We start from the raw sequence: 22,260 nt of genomic DNA, 5'->3' as shown, positions 1-22,260 counted from the left end.
CCACCCTGCGAAGGAAACTCATTTTGGCCGCTTGTATTCGCGATCTTGTCTTTTCGGTCATGACCCAAATCTCATGACCACAGGTGAGGGTGGGAACGTAGATCGATCGGTAAATCGAGAGCTTCGCCCCGACTCAGCTCCCTCTTCACCACGACAGACCGATACAGCGACCGCATCACTGCTGACGCCGCACCGATCCGTCTGTCGATCTCACGCTCCATCCGTCCCTCACTCGTGAACAAGACCCCGAGATATTTGAACTCCTCCACTTGAGGTAAGGACTCCCCACCGACCTGAAGAGGGGAAGGAGAACCATGGCCTCGGATTTGGAGGTGCTGATCCTCATCCCGGCCGCTACACACTCGGCTGCAAACCGCCCCAGAGCAGCTGAAGGTCCTGGTTCGTTGAAGCCATCAGAACAACATCGTCCGCAAACAGCAGAGATGAGACTCTGAGGCTCCCAAACCGGACACCCTCCGGCCCCTGGCTGCGCCTAGAAATTCTGTCCATAAAAGTAATGAACAGAACCGGTGACAAAGGGCAGCCCTGGCGGAGACCAACACGCACCGGGAACAGGTCTGACTTACTGCCGGCAATGCGAACCAAGCTCCTGCTGCGGTCATACAGGGAACGGACAGCCCTTAGCAGAGGGCCCCGGACCCCATACTCCCGGAGCACCCCCCACAGGGCACCACGAGGGCCCCGGACCCCATACTCCCGGAGCACCCCCCACAGGGCACCACGAGGGACGCGGTCGAACGCCTTCTCCAGATCCACAAAACACATGTGGACTGGTTGGGCGAACTCCCACGAACCCTCGAGCACCCGATGAAGGGTATTGAGCTGGTCCAGTGTGCCACGACCAGGATCTGAGGTTCACCTAAACTTGTTAAACACATTAATGTGTGCAAAACAAGATTCATTTAAATAGGCTATTTTATAGAGCCTTCAGTGGGGGAGAGGGGTAAGTCGAGCCAGTGGTTAGATGAGACACCCTTTTATTTTGATAATAAAACATTTTTATTTTTATGTACGATATTATCTTTAAATGATATGAACTTGCCAGACAAAAACATTGGCTAAGTTTTGGCCAGATAAAAAACAAAAAAACAAATAGCTACATCTTGGTCCATTTTTCCCTCATGTTGGTTAGTCATCTTGTTTGTTATAAAAGCAGATTAAAAGCATGGGCAGATTTCCTCTTAAATAAACACAACTATCTTGGTGTTTTCAAAAGTAAAACTGATGTAAATTGAGCCTCCTCTGCTCCATAAGAAACAATGACATAGCAAACTATATAATTCTATCGTTTTTGCATTGTGTATTGTTGGGTCTGGGCCTAATAGAGACAAGCAAATTGAAAATGAAATTTTATATTGAATTATTGTATTTTTTTAAAGTATGAAAATTGGTTTTGTTTTTTGGTGCTTCAAGTTGAACCACCAGACCTGGTTCAAATCCCCCCCTCCTGACCTAAAATGAGCCACAAGGCAACTTTTGTTTTGTTTTGAAGAACAACATCTTTAAAACCAAATATTCCAGACGGATTTTGAAGATGCAAACAACTAGAAATCATCCCAAAATATTATATAAATAGTCAAATTGCGTATGTATTTATACTATGTATTTATATCTACTGTTTCTACACAACAACCACCAAAGCAGAACGTGGCTCATCTTACTCCAACTCCCCAACCCAAGAAACAATGTCCCCAGAACAGTTGGTGAGGGTGGGCTGAACCTGCCAGGCCTAACAGGCGTGTAACTTTATATGCTGTACTTTGGCGCCCTCTTGCGACCATGAGTTGACAGATCATTTCAGGACACCGACCTCACACTGACCCCTTTCCTTCTCCAAATTCGCTGCGTTTCCGCGTTCTGCTTCACTTTGTGCTAGAGAAACGGTCCTCGATGGCGGTGGTCAGTGTGTTGGTGGGATGGTTAACGCCCGTGTTTTACTTCTTGCTCTTTTTGCTTTTGGGGGCGTTTCTTTGTTGTTGCGCATACATTAAATACGTGCACATGAAGTATGATCACATCCCTGGACCACCGCGAGACAGGTAAGAGAAATGAGCACGTTACAGTTCACGCACAAGCCAATACAAAGATAACTGAGTGTTTTTTATTTTATAGCTTTATCTTCGGGCATTTTTCGACTTTTATGAAGTTCGCAAGGGATGATGATAAGCTCATCTATGATAAATGTATCGAGTGGTAAGCACAGACATGGCGAGGTAAGACACAGAGTTAGGCAAAGCAATGCTCACGGGCTGCAACATTATCTCCAGGTCAGAGAAGTACGGGCCCGTGTACAGGCTGAACTTGATACACGCTGTGACCATTTTCGTTACGTGTCCAAACGCGACAAAGGTGAACTGGACATGGGTGAAACAGGCTCCATTCATTCATTCATTCATTCATCCATTCATCCATTCATGTTTGTTTAGTGAACTGTGCTGTGTTTCAGGAAATCCTCATGTCTCCGAAGTACAGCAAAGACAAAAACTTCCACAGGGGTATTTTTAATCTGTTCGGAGAAAGGTATTGCTCCTGAGTCCTTTATATTTATTTGATTTGACTCTCAATAGTATATATACATATATATATATATATATATATATATATATATATATATATATATACATACATACATACATACATACATACATACATACATACATACATACATACATACATACATACATACATACATACATACATACATACATACATACATACATACATACATACATACATACATACATACATACATACATACATACGTACATACATACATATATATAATATAGGGAATATTGAAACGTGTGTGTTCACTGTAACTTTGGCCCATAATAATACAAATCCAGGAGGTGTCTGTTTGAAACTAATTGACATCAAAGCAAAGGTGGATAACACATATTTACATTTATCATAGTTAAATCATAAGGAGGAATCATAAATAATGCTCAAAGTCCAGAGTAAAGAGGAGACCGAGCCTTTGTCCCTCTGACCATCAGAGCTGCCTCCTCTGTGGAGAGGTTTAAATCTCTGTAGAAAACAGTTTCATTTCACTGGCTTTTAATTCGCACTGAGCCACAAATGTGTCATTCCTACAGATGTTTTTATTATACGGTAGGTCTTTTAAAATGTCGTATTTCTTTGTTTCATTCCTATTTCATTCCTGCTTTATTGTTTTTGGTGATGTTATACCTTTAGTAATGTTTAGATTTTTTCTGCTTTCTTGATTGTGGAAAACACTTTGCCGCAGTGCTGTCTTTTAAATGTGCTTTAAAAATAAACTTAACCCCCGACCTTGGCCTTCATGCACAGGTTTATGGGAAATGGGCTGGTGACAGTAATTGACCACGACCTTTGGTACAAACATCGACGCATCATGGACCCCGCCTTCAGCAGCTTGTAAGGACTTCAATATTTCTACAATATTTATGGCTGTTGGTTTCACCATTAATCTGTAAATACAGGTTCCTGAGAGGTCTGATGGGCACATTCAACGAGAGAGCAGAGAAACTGATGGACAAACTGTCAGAGGAGGCTGAAAACAAGACTGAAGTGTCCATGCTCAAACTGCTCAACTGTGTCACCATGGATGTCATTGCGAAGGCATGAGCCAAATCACATACGAATAGTTTATTAAGCAACAGATGTTGATTTAAATGCAGATTTTGTTATTTCTTTTTCTCAGGTGGCATTTGGTGTTGAATTGGACCTCCTGAACAAAAGTTCTCCTTTCCCAAGAGCCATTGAGACAGTTTTGCTTGGACTTGTAAAACATTTAAGAAACATAGTTTTTGAGGTATTCTGTTTGATGATTTGTGCTTGTTCATACCTTGGCATCACATAAACTTTGGCTCAATGTGGCTTAATTAAAATATGTGTGATCCTCCTGTTTGTTTTTCAGTACAATCCAAAGAACAGAGCTTTTGTTAAAGAGGTTAGAGAGGCCTGTCGGCTGCTGCGCACGACTGGAGCTCAGTGGATCAATGAGAGGAAAAAAGCCATGCAAAATGGAGAAAACGTGCCCAAAGATATTCTCACACAAATCATCAAATCAGCCGGACAAGGTGAGAACACTAGTGTAAAGGCAACAAGCGGTTTATTTTCATTTGATGCACTTATAGTTTTACTGTGAATCTATGTTTCCTCTTGCACATTTGCACCACAGCAGATTCTGAGTCAGTGAAATCTTTCTCTGACTTTAGCAATAAAACTTTCAAAATTGTGACAAGAAGACTCATTAAATGTAGTATTCAATAATCGTAGTCGATATCATCGTAGTGGTTTTAACAGTGTAAATTAACCAAATTAACACAAAGTGCAGCAGTCTCAGCAGAGATGCCCAAACTTCCCGATCCACACACACCTCCTCCAGCTGTTCTGACCCCGAGGCCACACCTCCTCCAGCTGTTCTGACCCCGAGGCCACACCTCCTCCAGCTGTTCTGACCCCGAGGCCACACCTCCTCCAGCTGTTCTGACCCCGAGGCCACACCAGGCCACAGAGACATAGTCCCACCAGCGTGTCCTGGGTCCACGAGGCCTTGTCCCACTAGGACATGCCTGGAACACCTCCCGCGGGAGGCGACCAGGAGGTATCCGGAACAGATGCCCGAGCCTCCTCAGCTGCTCCTTTCGACGGGAAGGAGCAGCGACTCTACTCCGAGCTCCTCCCGGGTAACTGAGCTCCTCACCCGATCTCGAAGGGTGCGCCCAGCCACCCTGCGAAGGAAACTCATTTCAGCCGCTTGGCTGGAAAGTTGTCACTTGTATTGAAGTCAGCTGTTGCTAATGACTCAAGTCAAGACTTGACTTCCTGTAGCATGTCAAATAAACAGGCACATGTTATTCCTTACAATCAGCAACAGAATTAGCAACACTGTCAAAAAAATCAGCTGGAGGAAAATGTGATCCCATGAATGCATTTGCTTAATTTGCTGGACTTGGACTTGAGGACAAGCTCCTTGAGACTTCAGCCTCTCGATCAAAACACAAAACAAAAGCTTATACTATCCAGAACTTTCAAGAGTTATATAACAAGTAACTGTTGTTATTCCAGAGGAAAGCATGACCAAAGAGGATGAAGAGGTCATGATAGACAACTTTGTCACTTTCTTCATTGCAGGTGGGAAAATGTTTTAGTACAGTTGTTGTTATTGCCATTTCTATCACGTGTAAAGCACATACAGACAATCTAAACAGAATGAAGCAATATGACCAATAGGTACACGATCGAGGGCTGCAGGGGTTGAGGGAAACTTCATACATAAAATTATTGTAAATAATAATAAGAAATCTAAATTTTTCTAATTGTGTAGGCCAGGAGACAACAGCTAATCAACTTGCCTTTTGCGTCATGGAACTGGGACGACATCCTGATGTACTTGAAAAGTAAGAACGTTTACAAGCAAAACCTCGAAGACAAATAAATATGTAGGGTATATTATATTATATATATATATAATGGTATATGTATTTTTCTTTCTATAAGGTTGAGGCAGGAGATCGATGAAGTTCTAGGAATGAAGAGGGACGTCAGTTATGACGATTTGGGAAACCTGACGTATCTTTCACAGGTAAGAAATTGCTTTTCTCATTTATTTGGTCCCGATCAGTTTAATCTTTAAATCGTGAACCAGTTGTGGGAAAAACTGACATCATTGCAATTGCAATTAATACTTGGGAGGTGAGCAGTTTAAAGTTAGGTTGCAAAGGACCCTTGTACACCTGGTCAGATGATAATAGCAGAGTGATAAGCATTGCTACCTCTTTCTCTGCACATCCCTCTACTTCACTGTGGCTTCTTTAAAGAGTCAATTATCCAAACAAACCTGGAGTTGTGTTTGAGTAATTTGTACAAGTCTCAGTAAACTCTCAAACGCCTACCTCAGTTTTTTTCATACATTGCTCAGCAAGATGCATGAATCTTTCTTCTACTAATTAAAAAACATAATATTCCATTATTATGTTTATGCCACATTTCAACTCCTTGTTTTTTTTTCAGATTCTAAAAGAGACACTAAGGCTTTACGCAACAGCTCCTGGGACAACCCGCAATATTCCTGAAGACATCGTGATTGACGGCATCCACATACCCGGAGGAGTAGCAGCTATTGTAGCAAAGCATTTATATATCCTAGCATATACTATATATTGAAGAGTTCATTTGCAAAAACGGATAAGTGCTATTGAAAAAACTTCCCTAGTAAACTTTACATAGCTGTGTTTTTCAGTGCCATGAAAATATAAAGTCAGTAGTTCTTAATCAAATGTTCACAGCTTTAGTTTCTCAAGTATTATCTGTACAGTAACTAATATCCAAAACAATGCTGAAAAAATTCAAAACTTAGATATCTGCTTTCTTTCTTTTTCATTTGTTTCTCAGTTTAGCTCCTTTGTATCCAGCAGAATGGAGAAATTCTTCAAAGACCCGCTCAAGTTTGACCCGGAAAGATTTCACCCAGACGCTCCCAAGTAAGTCTTTTATACACAGGGGAACAATCAAGTTACAACAAAAAAACAAGAGTTGTTGCTGTTAAGTTAACTCGTGTTCTGCCAATGCACAGGCCCTACTACTGCTACTACCCCTTTTCACTTGGACATCGCTCATGTCTCGGACTGAATTTTGCCCAGGTACGTCGTTCATTATTTTCTATTATGGGAAGGAAAAAGAAGAAGGTAGAACTCCCTTGGTCCGATGATTTCTCTTGAGCAGGAGTTCCCAAACTTTACTCAAAATCCAAACTTTCTTTTTTAATTTATTTAAGATCCAGTATTGCCCTTCCATTTAATACTGTGTGCTTGCAAATTGTATTGGCCCCAAGGTATTGCCATTTGTACTGTATTGTGACAAAGCAGAACTATGCTTATAAATACATGTGTATACTGCAGCCTGTGTAACCAGTGACTACGTTTTTAACCAGGTTTAAACCTGAGCATAAAAAACATACAGATCCGAGACACTCTCGCTGTTTAGCTTAAAAATCCTTAATGTCCCGTAAACAATAAAGTGTTGATACCCCTGAGCCTTGATCAGCATGTTTATAATGTGAGACAAGAGAGAACTGACACGTTTTATGGAGACATCTTCTAAAGGGCAACGAAGCTGACTGCCTTATATCCTTTGCAAGTAACATTACTGACTGAAGGCAGGTTTTACTCTTCAAAGAGGTAAAGATAAAAGATAAGGTTGGTTTTGGCTCAGGAATGTTTTATTTACAATTGGAAAAGCTGAACAACTGTCAAACCAATCTATATACTGGCAAGTGAATGGTGCTGAAATATGTTATTAATCTGCCCCTGATTGTAAATGTTTATGTATGTGGTTGTTCACAGATGGAGGCCAAAGTGGTGATGGCTAAACTGATCCAAAGGTTTGACTTCACCCTTGTCCCGGGACAGAGTTTTGACATTTTGGACACTTTCACCCTCAGACCAAAGAGTGGAGTCCTGTGCACCATCAAACATAGACACTCCGATGAATAAAATAGTATCATGACAATACGTGTTTGCACAAAACAGACCTTTGCCTTGAATCCTGTAATTCTGCTACAACTTGCATTTTAATAGCTTTTGATAAAACTCTAAATTAAATACCACTGAATTTGTTTCATGTCAAATAATAGTATCGTAAAGCAACTCTGTGTAGAATTTTACCCAATAAATAGTGCTTTGAGTGTCAAATGTATGTTGTAAAGCTCTATATAAATGTGACCCTGTTTTATATCATCTGGTCCAAATGGCAACTGAGCTCAATTAATTAATAAAATAATTAATAAAATAGTATCATGATAATACGTGGTTGCACAAAAGCCTTGAATCCTGTTATGCTGCTACGTCTTACATTTTTAATAGCTTTTGATATACAATTATAAATCAATTGCCAATAACTTTATTTTGTATTAATGAATAGTTTATCTGTTAATGCCACACTGGAACTGAAGAAGCCTGTGAATCACAAAGAAAGAATAAATGCACATTTTATCTGTTCCATTCAATTTCTGTGACATTTGTGAAAATTACCACACTGGTGTTACACTAGCCTGGTTTTACCATACCCTCGTACAGAGCTTAATTTGTACATTTGCATTTTCAGGAACACTTTTGGTCTGATGTGATGTATTGGCGGAACAGACCAAAACATTTTCCGGAACACTCTCATTAGACACTACTATGTCAGATAAATGCTTTGCCTGATCCTCCAAAATATTTCCCGGATCCTTTACCCTGAAAAAAATTGAATTGGGGATAATGCGTTCCCCCAAACGGGGGATCAAATTAAGCACTGCCCTCGTACTCATGATAATTGACTGGAGTTTACAGATGGCCAAGGCCAGGCTAGTGTTACGCTCTTTTCTCCTCATTATAATAACTCCACACCAAGGACATGAGAGAATGAACATGTTGATTCATATCAATGAATTGACAATAAATCTTTTGAATCTTGAATATTATCAAAGATCAACAGATTTCCATTGTCAATTATCTCATGGCAATTTATATGGGTTATTATGGCTGAACTTTTGAACCTTTTCTAAACCAGCTTTTAACATAAATGTATTATTGTGATATTGCTTATCAAGACGGCATGATTGAAGCTTTAGATTCACCGATAGCATCACATAGAGGTCACTGTGAAAATAAATGTATTCTCAAAATTCTTAAATTTTAATCCAGTTCAAGAATGAAACAGAGAAGAAAGTACAGACACAGGCTGTAAAATGCAGTGAAGTAAAAGCACTGACAACAGTTTGAGAGCCATTGGTCAACTCTAGGCTGGAACTGCAGGCGTATAAAGACTGAGGCAAAAAAGAAGAAGAAAACAACAGCTTATGGTGCCAAACGCGTCTGTGCACGCCCCTGCTTGAACTGTAAATTGAAGCGGCATTACGTAACAAGGCACAATAGAAACGCGGAAGTTTTGGTCTGTTATAACTTAACGCAGTGTGTTCAAGGGTCACTTTTGCGACATGGCAGTCTTAAGCGCACTTGTGAGCTGGCTCCCGCAGGCGCTCCTCCTGGTCCTATGTTTATGTTTTGTAGCGTTTCTCGGTTATTGTCTTTACATCAAACACTTGCACCTGAAATATGATCACATCCCAGGACCACCGCGCAAAAGGTTAGTGAAACACATTAAGTCTGAGCGAGACGCGTGCGTAATACGCCAGTGACGTTTTGCTACTTTACGCAGTTTTTTCTTTGGACACTCACCAATATTTTTGGAGGTGATGAAAAATGATGGCGTCATCCACGACAAGTTTCATGAATGGTGAGAAAAACACACAAAAACAATATTCACTCCTTAATCATTACTTAATCTCAATGGTTATCTTTAAGACCATGGGTGCCACAGGCTCTGCCTGAGTTGCACGTTATTGTTATCACACTTTTCACATCTTTATTTCAATAACGCATTTAAAAAAGTTAAAAAAGCTCCGGTGTCTAGTGCTGCATGTGGACGATTCCAATGTTTAGACACAGCCACAGAAAAGACCTTTCTCCTCCTCTGCTGGGGGTGTGTTGAAGCACTACTTACATGTAGCGGTTTAATCTTTATGTAATCTACTAATATTCCTGTTGGCTTTACTCCTTAATTGTTGACTGGGGTGGATAGTACTCAGTTACATGTACTATACTGTAGTAACTTTAAAGGTGCATTATACAAGTTGATTATTGTGTGTATTTGACCTTGTAGACACCAGGCAGATGAATGAATGGTCAGCATGGCGCCTTTACCTTCCATCACAGTGGCCTCTACAATGCTCCAGGATCAATTGTTTTGTAGGTTTTCTGGTGAAAGGTCCTGGAGCGTTGTAGAGGCCACTATGATTGAAAGTAAAGACACCATGCAGACCAGTCATATACCTGTTGGGTCAGTACATGGTCAAATACACACGAATATCAACTTTTTTCCCCCCATGTATAAAGTTACATACTGCCACTTTAAAGCAACTGTAGCTGCAAGTACAGTACTCATACTTGAGTAAAACATTAGTTTAGGTTACTCTTTCCACAGTAACAAAAGCTTGAATTGAAATAAATGTTCTTGTATTTCGACGAAGAATTCTGATAATGATTAACAAGAATTTCTTTGTTCTCTAAATGTTTACATTATTTCATGTCTACTGGTCACTATTTAAACATAAATCAGACTTTTATGCTCAAACACCTTCACCTACTGTAGTACTGTTTCCCCTTTTATTAATTTCTTAGGTCACTACTTTGCATGTACTAAATAAACATGTGAATTTTGCCACATTCTATTTCTACTGTTTGTATTTTCAGGTCAGAGACATACGGCCCTGTTTATAGGATCAATCTGCTACATTATGTGATCCTTGGCGTCACCTGTCCAGAGGCAACAAAGGCAAGCAAACTTTGATTCATACACTTTCATCTGTCCTGCTGTTTAAAGTTTTGCAATTTAAGTAATAATCACTTCCTCTTTGACTCCTACTTACTTTTTTGTGGTCATATTTTGTTTTAGTTGCTCCCCTGTGGTTTAGAGCTAGTTTGTTTACCATTTTATACTAAGTAAAATACTGTCAACCTTAGTATTTTCTGGGTTGAGGCTTGATTAAGGTATATTTATATATTTTTTGTGATTGTTATTGAATTATTTCAGGAAATCCTCATGTCCCCAAAATATCCCAAAGACAAATTTCTCTACAAACGTCTGTTCAACCTCTTTGGTGTGCGGTAAGTGCAAAATAAACTGTATGAAGTCATTAAAAATATTGGAAAGTTGTCAAAAGCCTGAACTTTGTGTCTGGCGTGTTGCTCTGTGAAGGTTTTTGGGGAACGGCCTGGTGACAGCACAGAACCATGAGCAGTGGTACAAACAGAGACGCATCATGGACCCGGCCTTCAGCAGCCTGTGAGTCTTTATTGACACACGTTCTTTTCAACAAAGCATTTCTTATTGTAAGTTTGAGAGGCATTTGGTGACTTTCTTTAATGTTTTGGAAGAGGAGGGGCCAATCATCCTCCTTTGTAGTTCCCTGAAGTCGTGCAGAGTGCAACGGTTTTTAAATGCATCCTTATTGGTTTAAATGGCAGGTACCTGAGAGGTCTGATGGGAACCTTCAATGAGAGGGCAGATGTACTGATGGACAAACTCTCAGAGGAGGCAGAGAGCAACACTGTGGCCGACATGCTCAGCCTGTTCAACTGTGTCGCACTGGACATTATTGCCAAGGTGACGATTGTGTGCAGGGCTCAATTTGATCTGGTGTTTTGGGTACCTCTCAACTTTCAGCTGCCAAGGATCTGGGAAATGTAGTTTCTGGATCTGGGCATAAAACAGGACAGGAGGGGGACAGGGCATGTGTTTGGCTCAAAGTTTTCAGTCCCCACCACTTTATTTAGTCGGCGATACCTGTATGGAATCTTACCAAAGTAAGGCCCTTGGTTTGAAAGACCTGGTTTGCTTCATTTCGCAGGGTTTCTTTGGCTTGATTTCAGCTATAACACATTTGCACTTTATAGCTATTTGGAGCTATAATGTTCAAATAGCTCCACTAAAGATCAAGAGTAAAGTTTATCGGTTTAACACTCCTGTTTAATCAAAAACAAACCGTGTAATCGGTAAACACTTACGAGGCAATGAATTCAGTGCATATCATCATAGCGGAAAATGCTTGAACATTTTTTGATTTGTACACAGCACTTTATGCTACAACACATCAATAAAAATGGTAATAGCACAGTACCTGTAAGTACATACGCCAACTAAAATGGCCCTAATCTTTGCCCTAATCCTAGTCCATGTTATTACTGTGCTGGAAAGGACGACCTATTATTTTATGTTAAAAGGACCTATGAACTTTGTACTGAACAAATATTATCCCACAGGTTGCATTTGGCATTGATTTGAACCTGCTCAAATATGCCTCACCTTTCCCCAAAGCCATAGAAACGTGCTTGAAAGGGATGATTTACTACATCCGAGATGCTACCTTTGAGGTAAGTTTTATTGGGTACTTTTTTAAAGATCAGAACCATGTTATAAAGTTGTTCCTTCACTAAATACTGTACATACTTGGAGTAGTGTTTCAATTAATTCATGCAGTTTTGAGTATTCCTGTTGACTTTGGTCATTTCTTCTTCTACAACTGAAGCGCTCCAGAACTTTATTGCATCATCGACTGACACAACACTGTCCTCAAAGCCCATAATCCATCACTAGATTCTGATCCTCATTGTTTTATCATTGCTTTTTGGTTGTTTAGTACCGCCCTCTGCACTTTTGTTCATTAACATGCTTTCTGTGTTCATGCCGCTGTGGTATTTAACTGGGATAAAGTACTGCCCTGAGAAAAGATAACGCTCCACTGACATCGCTTGCTGCTCAGACTGGAGCGCGGGGGAGGGAGGGCGCTGCATACGAGTCCATGACTTGACGCGCCTCTCGGTCTCATGTAGCTGGTGTGTTCTTCAGCTCCGTGCTAAAGCCCAGATTGTGGACGTCTGATGAACCACTTCCTAAGGGCGGAACAGTAACGCAGCGGTTAGTGCTTGTTCTTCCCAGCTAGAAGGTCCCCGGTTCGATTCCCACCTGAATGGGCCCTTTCTGTGTGGAGTTTGCATGATCTCCCCATGTCTGCATAGGTTTCCTCCAGGTACTTTGGTTTCCCCTACCACTAAAAACATGTACAATAGGTGAATCCTACAGCCAGGTGATTCTGAGCATTAGCCTGGCTCCACATCTGGAGATGGGCCCCTGGGCGGCGCTGTTGTCGGCCACTGCTTCTTACGGGTTGCCCCAGAGGCATCAAGGAATAGGAAAATGCAGGGGACAAATTTCCCTACAGGGAAAATAAAGTACACCTTAACCTTAACCTAACATTTTCATCTCGTCATCGAAAACTCATAAACGTGTGATCATATTTTAGTCGCCCAAGAGCTATTTTTAGCTTGTCACCATTACGCTCTTGTCCTGAATAAAAGGGGCGTCAACAAAAGGATTTCGTTATCATTTTCGCTGACAAAAACAATACTGGCTTGCATGTGATTTCTCACTACTTCCTGCAGAGGGCGTCTTGGGCAAATTTAAAATCCTGACCAGCCCAGTCTCTCGAACCGTACTGTCTTTTCTGTACATTATTTCAAACTTCCAAGCATAAAATCTTAATGCCGGACAACACACAAGAATGTTTTAAAACCTCAACTATGCATGATATATGTTCACTTTAAATTCCTCTTACACTGTAGATACTGCTGGATTTGTATTAGTACCTATGCCTTTCACACCTTTATAAACATTCATTGTATACTTGTCCAGTACTTCCCTCAGAACTGGCGGTTCATTAATGAAGTGAGGGAGGCCTGTCGACTGCTGCGGACGACTGGAGCTCAGTGGATCAATGAGAGAAAAACAGCCATACAAAACGGAGAAGTGGTCCCTCGAGATATTCTCACGCAAATCATCAAGTCGGCCGGACAAGGTGACAGCGGATAATGTGATAATGAAAACATAATAAAACAGATATATCTCTTGTTCTGTTGTTTAAACAAAGTCCAATTATAAACTGGCAGATGTCTTTTACAATTAAGAAAAGTACTTGCATTTTAGATATTCTTAATTTACCAGACAGGAAACATATGCCACATTTTAACCTGTGTATCTAATTCTAGAGGAGAGCATAACTAAAGAGGATGAAGAGTTTATGCTGGACAACTTTGTGACCTTCTTTATCGCAGGTGAGGCTTTGTTCTGTCATTTGGGTTTTGCTGGTTGATTAAGGAGAACAAACATGTTATTCTCATTACAGGCCAGGAGACCACAGCCAATACACTCGCCTTCTGCACCATGGAACTGGGGAGGAATCCGGACATATTAGAGAAGTGAGTAAAGACCTAATGTAAGAAACAAAAAATGCTGAAATAAGTCAAGATATTTTAATATTATCAATATTACTTTAAATTCCTCAAACTTGCTACTTGCTAAACTCATAAAAAATGCTCAATATAAGTAAGGTATACTAGATTAATATTCTGTATGCTGTAGTATGTATATGTCTTGTTGGTGTGTGGGTTGATTTTGTCCGGATTTGTTCCATTGTAATTTGTCCAGAGTGAAGAAAGAGGTGGACGACGTCATAGGGATGAAAAGAGAAATCAGCTACGACGACCTGGGAAACCTGACGTATCTCTCACAGGTACAGAGATTTGCATTGGTCTGGAGATCAGAAAGTTTCCCGTTCTAACCCGGCCTGAATGGATTCTGTTCAGCCGCTTTTTCGTTTATGGCTATTAACCCTCATGCACTCTTAAAATAATCACATTTTTGGTCCTTTGTTACTAAAACAACTGGCCAATAGAATTATCTCTTATTCCATGTTCCATGCTCAACTTCCTATCTTTACTGATATATCTTACTTATAGGTGCTGAAAGAGACACTCAGGATATACCCAACTGCTCCTGGGACGTCCCGCGATTTAATGGATGACATGGTGATTGACGGCATCCACATACCCGGAGGAGTCACCTGCTTTGTGAGAAAATGATGTACTAACAATGCATATTCATGTAAATATAAAGGCTTTAGTTATTAAAACATAACCTTACCTTTCTACTTAATCATTAAGGTTAATGGTCTATTTACGTAGCCACCAGAATGACATCAAGGAAAAACTTTGCAAAAACATCCATTTCAGTTTGTTAAGCAGACAAATTATATTTTGCCTGGAAAGTCGTATTGCTCATTGTGGATAATAATTATTAGCCTTGTTGCAGTTGAGCAGCTATTCCGCTGGTCGAATGGAGAAATTCTTCAAGGATCCTCTAAAGTTTGACCCAGACAGATTTCACCCTGACGCTCCTAAGTAAGCAATGCTTTGTACACAACATGTACCTGCATGTTTTCAAAACAGTTCTCACTCTCATAACCCTTCCTCAGCTGTAACTGAGCGCTGTTACTGTAAACCAGGCACATTTAAATGGTCAACATGTAATATTAGTCAACTTAGTATTGTTTACATCAGTGTTTTTGGCCTTTTAAAGTTTCAGAATCTTATACTTGTTTGTTTTGACATTTTCCAGGCCTTACTACTGCTACTACCCCTTTGCTCTTGGTCCGCGCTCATGTCTCGGAATTAACTTTGCCCAAGTATGAAGTCCCCCAAGACCGATATAAATTCATCATACGTTTACATTATACGCTAATTATAAATGGCTGTGTTTCTGATTGTTGACAGATGGAGGCTAAGGTGGTGATGGCCAAGCTGATCCAACGGTTTGACTTTACTCTTGTCCCGGGACAGAGTTTTAACATTAGGGACACTGGGACACTCAGACCCATGAGCGGAGTCCCATGCTCCATCAGACATAGGAACATCACATAAATGAGAGAACCGTAGTGTTTACTGTCCGTATCAACCAGGAGAGTGTCAAATTATCCTCATGCATCCCCCATGCATATGCATCCCCAATAAAGAGTCTTTCTCTGTTTCAATGGCCAGGGGATTCTTTCTTTCTTTTCTTTTCTTTTTTTGCTGGTGTCAACTTCATTCCACCCTGAAAATAGGCAGCAAACTGTAACTGTGGCCAGAGAGTATGAAGAGAGTATCTTGTTCAAACGAGCAGGGGATGCATTTGTTGGCAGGGGTAACGTTATGAACAGAAGTCAAATAGTGTTTGTTTTATATATATACCTTGTTAATGTGCATAATAAACAGTATGTAAATAAATACACGCCTATATCCCAATGACATGTGAGTTAGTCTTAAATAATGCACACAGAAATTGCCTTTGCCTTTACTTTCATTTGCAAACATACAGTAGGTGAGGGGTTGGACCAGCCCTGAAAATAGGAAAGCCATTGTTTGTATGCGGGTCCCAGCTTGGACTGAGTTGAACTCGGTGTTACGCAACAGTCAGGAAGTCTCGATTGTAAGTTCAGGCTCCAGCACAGTGCGTTAGTGACACTTTCATCATGACAGTCTTCAGAGTTCTGCTCAGCTGGCTCCCGCAGGTGCTCCTCCTTGCCCTGTGTTTATTTTTTGTTGCCTTTCTCGGTTTTTGCCTTTATATCAAACACTTGCACCTCAAATATGATCACATCCCTGGACCGCCACGGAAAAGGTACGCCTGTGAACTCTGTCGTTATTATGTCTCAGTGCATCTTATCATCCTGTCTTTTATGTCTTTAAATGCAGTTTTCTCTTGGGACACTCGCCAATACTCGTGGAGATAATGAAACAGGATGGTGTAATTTACGACAAACTTCATGAATGGTGAGAAAAACGCATACAGTGGAAAATAATGAATAACTAGACATGGCTTAATTATCAATCCCATTCTAAATAAATGAATGTGCTCTATACTTTACTTTACTTCCATTTCAATTTAGGGCTGTATTTCTTAGTTCCTTGTGATTTTATTTTTTTGACCATTGCCTGAATATTATAGGGCTACATAAATCATTTCAAACGCTTAATGATGAGCAAGTGAAGCAGTAAAACTCTTAATTTTAGTAGGCCATATGTTTGAGACTCTACTGCCCTCTGGTGGTATTAGAGTTGCAGTTACAAAGAAAAAACAAAAACATCTATAATCTTAGTAACCATCAGTACTCGGCATTCTACAAAAGACAGTATATTAGGCTACTACAGTTGCAGTTTATAGCACATTAAAGCCACACAACGTAGAATTTTACCACTTCAATAAAATTGAAATTCAAGCAGTTATTTTATGATAGATATTGACATAAATGTACCGTGAGCAGCTCACCTCTCCTAAGACATCACTGTAACTTTACCGGGAGTGGGTCCGTCTCCAGCTCGTCTCCATGGAGATGTGACCAAAGGCAGCAAACTTTGAGATTTAAACAGATTAGGTTCACATCCAAATCCATTCTTTGATTACCCACTGCAGTAAGAGCATTTTCTGTGTAACTTTAATATCATGGTTATATGTATGGACAATGCTGTTTCCAACCTATCACTGTGCTACTACATCTTCTAACAATTCTTTCCAGGTCAGAGACATATGGTCCTGTTTATAGGATCAATATTCTCCATTATGTGCTTATTGGTGTAACCTCTCCAGAAGCTACAAAGGTATGGAAAATAAAGAATCTGCTTTGATGTTTGTTGAGACTTTGTTTAGCATTTCAAAGTATTATTTTCATGCCGTAATTGCAGGAAATCCTCATGTCCTCAAAATACCCCAAAGATACATTTCTCTACAAGCGGCTGTTCAACCTCTTTGGTGTACGGTAAGTTTGTTTTATTTCATTCTTCATATTGAAATAGTACATATTGAAATGAATTACAAATACATTTATTTATTGTCCCTGAGTGAAACGTGTTGCTTTGTGAAGGTTTTTGGGGAGTGGTTTGGTGACGGCTCTGAACCATGAGCAGTGGTACAAGCAGAGACGCATCATGGACCCCGCCTTCAGCAGCCTGTGAGTTATTATGTAGAGAACTTTCTAAGCTGAGTGCGTACAAGTACATGTTTGTGGACAGATTTCAGCCGCTGAGTTCGAAATGTTGACAGGTGCTGAGATTTGGGTGTATCTGTATAAAATTTGAACATTTTAGTATTTCATTGCAAAGATAAAGACAGCTTTAATATCATGCCAAACAAATCTAATTATTGCAAAATGTAGCTCAAAAATAACAGGTGTCACTTATCATTAAAACACTTAAAAATGCTTGTAGGTACCTGAGGAGTCTGATGGGAACCTTTAATGAAAGGGCAGAGAAACTGATGGACAAACTCTCAGAAGAGGCAGAGAGCAGCACAGTGGCCAGTATGCTCAACGTGTTCAACAGCGTCACCCTGGATGTTATAACTACGGTAATGTTTGCTTTAGATAATGCCTCACTTTTGCCTGAGACTGTGTTGACCTGGTTTGTGCTGCGGCTTCATTTTCATTATGTTGTTTTCAAGGTTGGAAAATGACACAAATTAACATTTTGTCAGATAAATGCTTGGATTTATAACTATAGGCTTTGTGCTTGCATTTTCCCTCACAGGTTGCATTTGGCATAGATTTGGACCTGCTTAAATACACCTCACCTTTTCCCAAAGCCATTGAGACGTGCCTAAAGGGAATGTGCTACTACATCCGAGATGCGTCCTTTCAGGTTAGTTTCAAATGTATTTATCCACAGCCTGACATAAACAACACTGTTTGCTTAACAAAACCTTTTGTATTTAATTCTAATAGTGCGTCTCTCTCACATCATGATAAACATTGCATACTTGTCCAGTTTTTCCCTCAGAATTGGCGGTTCATTAATGAAGTGAGGGAGGCTTGTCGTCTGCTGCGTAGGACTGGAGCTCAGTGGATTAATGAGAGGAAAACGGCCATACAAAACGGAGAAGAAGTCCCTCGAGATATTCTCACACAAATCATCAAGTCAGCGGGACAAGGTGGACTTAGATTACAATCCATACACAAACACTTTCGTTCAGGAGTAAAATATACAAAAGGCAGCATTAAGGAGGCATTTAAGGTGGACCAATTTTAATAAATGAATTAGAAAACATCCTTCACTGGGTGCTCAAGGGTTCATGGGAGTTCTCCCAACCAGTCCACATGTGTTTTGTGGATCTGGAGAGAGCGTTCGACCGGGAGCTTGGTCCGCATTGCCGGCAGGAAGTCAGCATGTTGGTCTCCACCAGGGCTGCCCTTTGTCACCGGTTCTGTTCATTTTCATTATGGACAGAATTTCTAGGTGCAGTCAGGGGCTGAGGGGTGTCTGCTTTGGGAACCTCAGGATCTCATCTATGCTGCAAACCGTTTGCAGCCAAGTGTGAGGAGGCTGGGATGGGGATCAGCACCTCCAAATCCAAGGCCATAGTTCTCCATGGGAAAAAAAGTGGCTTCACCCTTCAGGTCGGTGGGGAGGACGGATGGAGCGTGAGCTCAATCGACGGATCGGTGCGGACTGTTGTTGAGGCAAAGCTCTCGATTTACCGATTGATCTACATTCCCACCCTCACCTATGGTCATGAGATTTGGGTAATGACCGGAAGGACCAGATCTCGGATACAAGTGGCCAAAATGAGTTTCCTTCGTTGGCTGGCTGGGCGCACCATACGAGATCGGGTGAGGAGCTCAGTTACCCGGGAGGAGCTCGGAGTAGAGTCGTTGCTCCTTCACATTGAAAGGCGCCAGCTGAGGTGGCTCGGGCATCTGTTCCAGATGCTTCCTGGCCGCCTCCCTCAGGAGGAATTCCAGGCATGTCCTACCGGGAGGAGGCCCAGACCTAAGACACGCTGGGGGGACTATGTCTCTGAGCTGCCCTGGTGTCGCCTCGGGATCCCCCCAGAAAAGCTAGAGGAGGTGTGTGTGTGTGTGTGGATCGGGGGGTCTGGCCAGCTCTGCTCAGACTGCTGCCTCCATGGCCCTGGATAAAGCAAGAAAATGAATGAATGGATAGAATTAGAAAACTGGAGAAAAACATTCAAAATCCATACATCATGCAAGGGATATGCTAATAAGGGATATGCTAATAAGGGATATGCTAATAAGGGATATGCTATTCTAGTTTTAAATGCACACACCTTGCCTCATCTTCAACCCATGTATTAAACTTTATCTACGATTCTAGAAGAAAGTATGACCAAAGAGGATGAAGAGTTTATGCTGGACAACTTCGTGACCTTCTTTATCGCAGGTGAGGGTTTTGGTTTCACATTTGGCTGATGTTGATCATTTGTTGAGGTCATTGTGTTATGGACTGTCATTACAGGTCAGGAGACGACAGCCAATCAGCTCGCCTTCTGCACGATGGAGCTGGGCAGACATCCGGACATACTGGAGAAGTGAGGATGCATACAGTAAAGTAACCTAATGATGAACTCAGAATAAATATCCTGTTTATTATATTTGAATGTCTTGTAGTTTAAATTTAACTTAGGGAATGAATGCTTTGTACATTCTTACTCTGCTCTCTCCCAGACTGAAGAAAGAGGTGGACGACGTCTTAGGAATGAAAAGAGAAATCACTTACGATGACCTGGGAAACCTGACGTACCTCACACAGGTACAGGGAATGAAGCACGTTTTATTTCACCACAGTAATGACATGTTATACCTGTCAACAATGAAACACATGAATAGCCTACGGTGCCTTTGTTGTATTGAGTGGTTTGAGAAAGTTACAGTTCGTTACATTTGCTGGAAAATTATTTCAATGTCCTAAATGACTTTGAACAATTTTGTCTTTGCATTTCTTGTAGTAAGAAAACTGTGTCTATGTGTCTGTGTTTGATCCTGAACATTGTTTCTGCTTGTTTTGATTTGATTTTACGTTCTTGCTGATATTTTAAGTCGTACATTCCCGTTTTGCAGTGTAAACCATTTCCTGTGATATCTTACCAGAACACGAATTCCACGTATTCACTGTAGGTGCTGAAGGAGACACTCAGGATGTACCCACCAATTGCTGGGACGTCCCGCGAACTGCCGGAGGACATGGTGATTGGCGGCATCCACATCCCAGCAGGAGCCACCGTCCTAGTGAGAAAATAGTTTTTACTTTTCTGCATAAGCCCAAACTATGGTCTCATTTACTCATTCACTTTTCATTCAAGCAGACTTTCTATTCTGAAGTTTGTTCCCCACATTTAACCATTGTTTCCTTATTTTAGTTTAACACCTATGTCACTGGACGAATGGAAAAATTCTTCAAGGATCCTCAGAAGTTTGACCCGGAGAGATTTCACCCTGATGCCCCCAAGTGAGTGATTGTTCTTATCGTAAGTGCAAAAATCTATCTCTGTTTACACTTTTTTTTTTGACAATCGTTTCCAGGCCTTACTACTGCTACTACCCCTTTTCACTTGGTCCTCGCTCGTGTCTCGGACGTAAATTTGCCCAGGTAGGAAAAGGCTGATGACCTGAGAACATTAAGGACAATATAGATAAACAAATTGTAAACATGCTGTGGGTGTATGGTTTACAGATGGAGGCTAAAGTGGTGATGGCTAAGATCATCCAAAGGTTTGACTTCAGCCTTGTCCCAGGACAGAGTTTTGATGTCAAAGACACCAGTACACTCAGGCCAAAGAGTGGGGTCATGTGCACCATCAACTATAGGAACTTCACATAAATTACTTATTTGAATACTTTCAATACCTTAAAATATATTCTATATTAGCTTTAAAAATGTAATATGTTACAGTTTCAAATGTATCCGAGTAATACTACTGTATCTTATACACCAGTATCCACTTGAGTATATGCTGCATTTTATTTGGGGGGAGTTGGGCATTTTTTCGTTTATACATTTAAATGTGCTTGTAATGTACTTAAATTGTACTTAAATATTCTTTGAAAAATAGTCAAAAAATAAAATATTCTGCCAGGGTATGTAAACCTTTGAGCACAACCACATGTTCACATGTATCTGCACTTATAATCAATGTCAGTCTGGAAAGAGAGCATATTCTTAAAGCCACACAGATATTTTTATCATTGCAAAAAACCTCATAAATCTACAAACACACATTTATGAAGCTCAGCTCTCTACGATATGACTGTAAACTTTACTGGGAGTGGGTACGTTTCCAGCTCGTCTCCATGGAGATGTCGACTGAAGGCACCAGGTTTTGAGATTTAAATAGGTTGGGTCCTCATCCATATCTATTCTTTGATTACAGACAGCAGAAGTAGCCTTTGTTGTGTTGAGCTGATCATTAGGAGCAAGTTTTGTGTTGATGGCAACAGTAGTCCAAAATGTTACGCAGTGTACCTTTAAGTTCGAATAACTTATACAAAGAAACACTGAGTTTGATTATCAGTCCTAATCTGGAATTTCCCTTCTGTTTCACATTCCGATGTTTTGTAAAACAGAAGCTAGTTACCTTTAAAAAGCTGCTTTCTTCAAGACCATTTTGGACTCTTAAAGTAAACAAGCCCACCAAACCTCCACAAAAACAAGCAAAGACGTACAAAAGAGAAAATCCAGAAAAACAATGTGGAACACAGAAACCACAAATGCAATTTGCAGAAAAAGGCCACAAATTCAGCAGTACCAGGAGAGAGGGAGGTCGCTTCCTGTTTTCATGTCACCTTGACAAAAAATGTCAGTATGTAAATAAATAAATGCCTTTCTCCTAATGGCTGGTTAGTCTTGCCATTGTGCCTACTTTCTTTTGCAAACACACAGCAGGTGAGAGGTTGGACCAGCCCTGCGAATAAACTGAAAGCCGTATGCAGATCCCAGTGTTGCGCAACAAACACGGAAGTCTCGATTGTAAGTTCAGGCTCCAGCGCAGACAGTC

The 22,260-nt window shown here is 40.8% G+C and overlaps 2 protein-coding genes across 2 annotated transcripts; both read left to right on the top strand.

The window, feature by feature from the left end:
• Nucleotides 1-1,874: 1,874 nt before the first annotated feature.
• Nucleotides 1,875-7,527, top strand: LOC306974591 (cholesterol 24-hydroxylase-like). Its single transcript, XM_079571903.1, has 15 exons — nucleotides 1,875-2,060; nucleotides 2,134-2,214; nucleotides 2,289-2,370; nucleotides 2,468-2,541; nucleotides 3,331-3,417; nucleotides 3,483-3,621; nucleotides 3,704-3,814; nucleotides 3,920-4,082; nucleotides 5,074-5,139; nucleotides 5,333-5,405; nucleotides 5,506-5,590; nucleotides 6,019-6,129; nucleotides 6,400-6,488; nucleotides 6,581-6,647; nucleotides 7,350-7,527. Exons 1-15 carry the CDS (start codon nucleotides 1,912-1,914, stop codon nucleotides 7,497-7,499), a joined length of 1,527 nt encoding a protein of 508 aa, XP_079428029.1. The 5' UTR covers nucleotides 1,875-1,911; the 3' UTR covers nucleotides 7,500-7,527.
• Nucleotides 7,528-8,931: 1,404 nt separating this feature from the next.
• LOC306975106 (uncharacterized protein) lies at nucleotides 8,932-21,138 on the top strand. Its single transcript, XM_079572526.1, has 30 exons — nucleotides 8,932-9,132; nucleotides 9,205-9,282; nucleotides 10,299-10,380; nucleotides 10,639-10,712; nucleotides 10,804-10,890; nucleotides 11,073-11,211; nucleotides 11,868-11,978; nucleotides 13,297-13,459; nucleotides 13,650-13,715; nucleotides 13,787-13,859; nucleotides 14,089-14,173; nucleotides 14,400-14,510; nucleotides 14,752-14,840; nucleotides 15,058-15,124; nucleotides 15,213-15,356; nucleotides 15,917-16,098; nucleotides 16,173-16,250; nucleotides 16,994-17,075; nucleotides 17,160-17,233; nucleotides 17,339-17,425; nucleotides 17,682-17,820; nucleotides 18,000-18,110; nucleotides 18,237-18,399; nucleotides 19,584-19,649; nucleotides 19,725-19,797; nucleotides 19,934-20,018; nucleotides 20,384-20,494; nucleotides 20,626-20,714; nucleotides 20,789-20,855; nucleotides 20,940-21,138. Exons 1-30 carry the CDS (start codon nucleotides 8,984-8,986, stop codon nucleotides 21,084-21,086), a joined length of 3,072 nt encoding a protein of 1,023 aa, XP_079428652.1. The 5' UTR covers nucleotides 8,932-8,983; the 3' UTR covers nucleotides 21,087-21,138.
• The last annotated feature ends 1,122 nt before the right edge of the window (nucleotides 21,139-22,260 follow it).

This window comes from Gobius niger (assembly GCF_951799975.1).
Source record: "Gobius niger genome assembly, chromosome: 15".
NCBI lineage: Eukaryota > Metazoa > Chordata > Actinopteri > Gobiiformes > Gobiidae > Gobius > Gobius niger.
The sequence above is the reverse complement of the archived record's forward strand: the minus strand, read 5'-3'. Positions and strand labels throughout refer to the sequence as shown.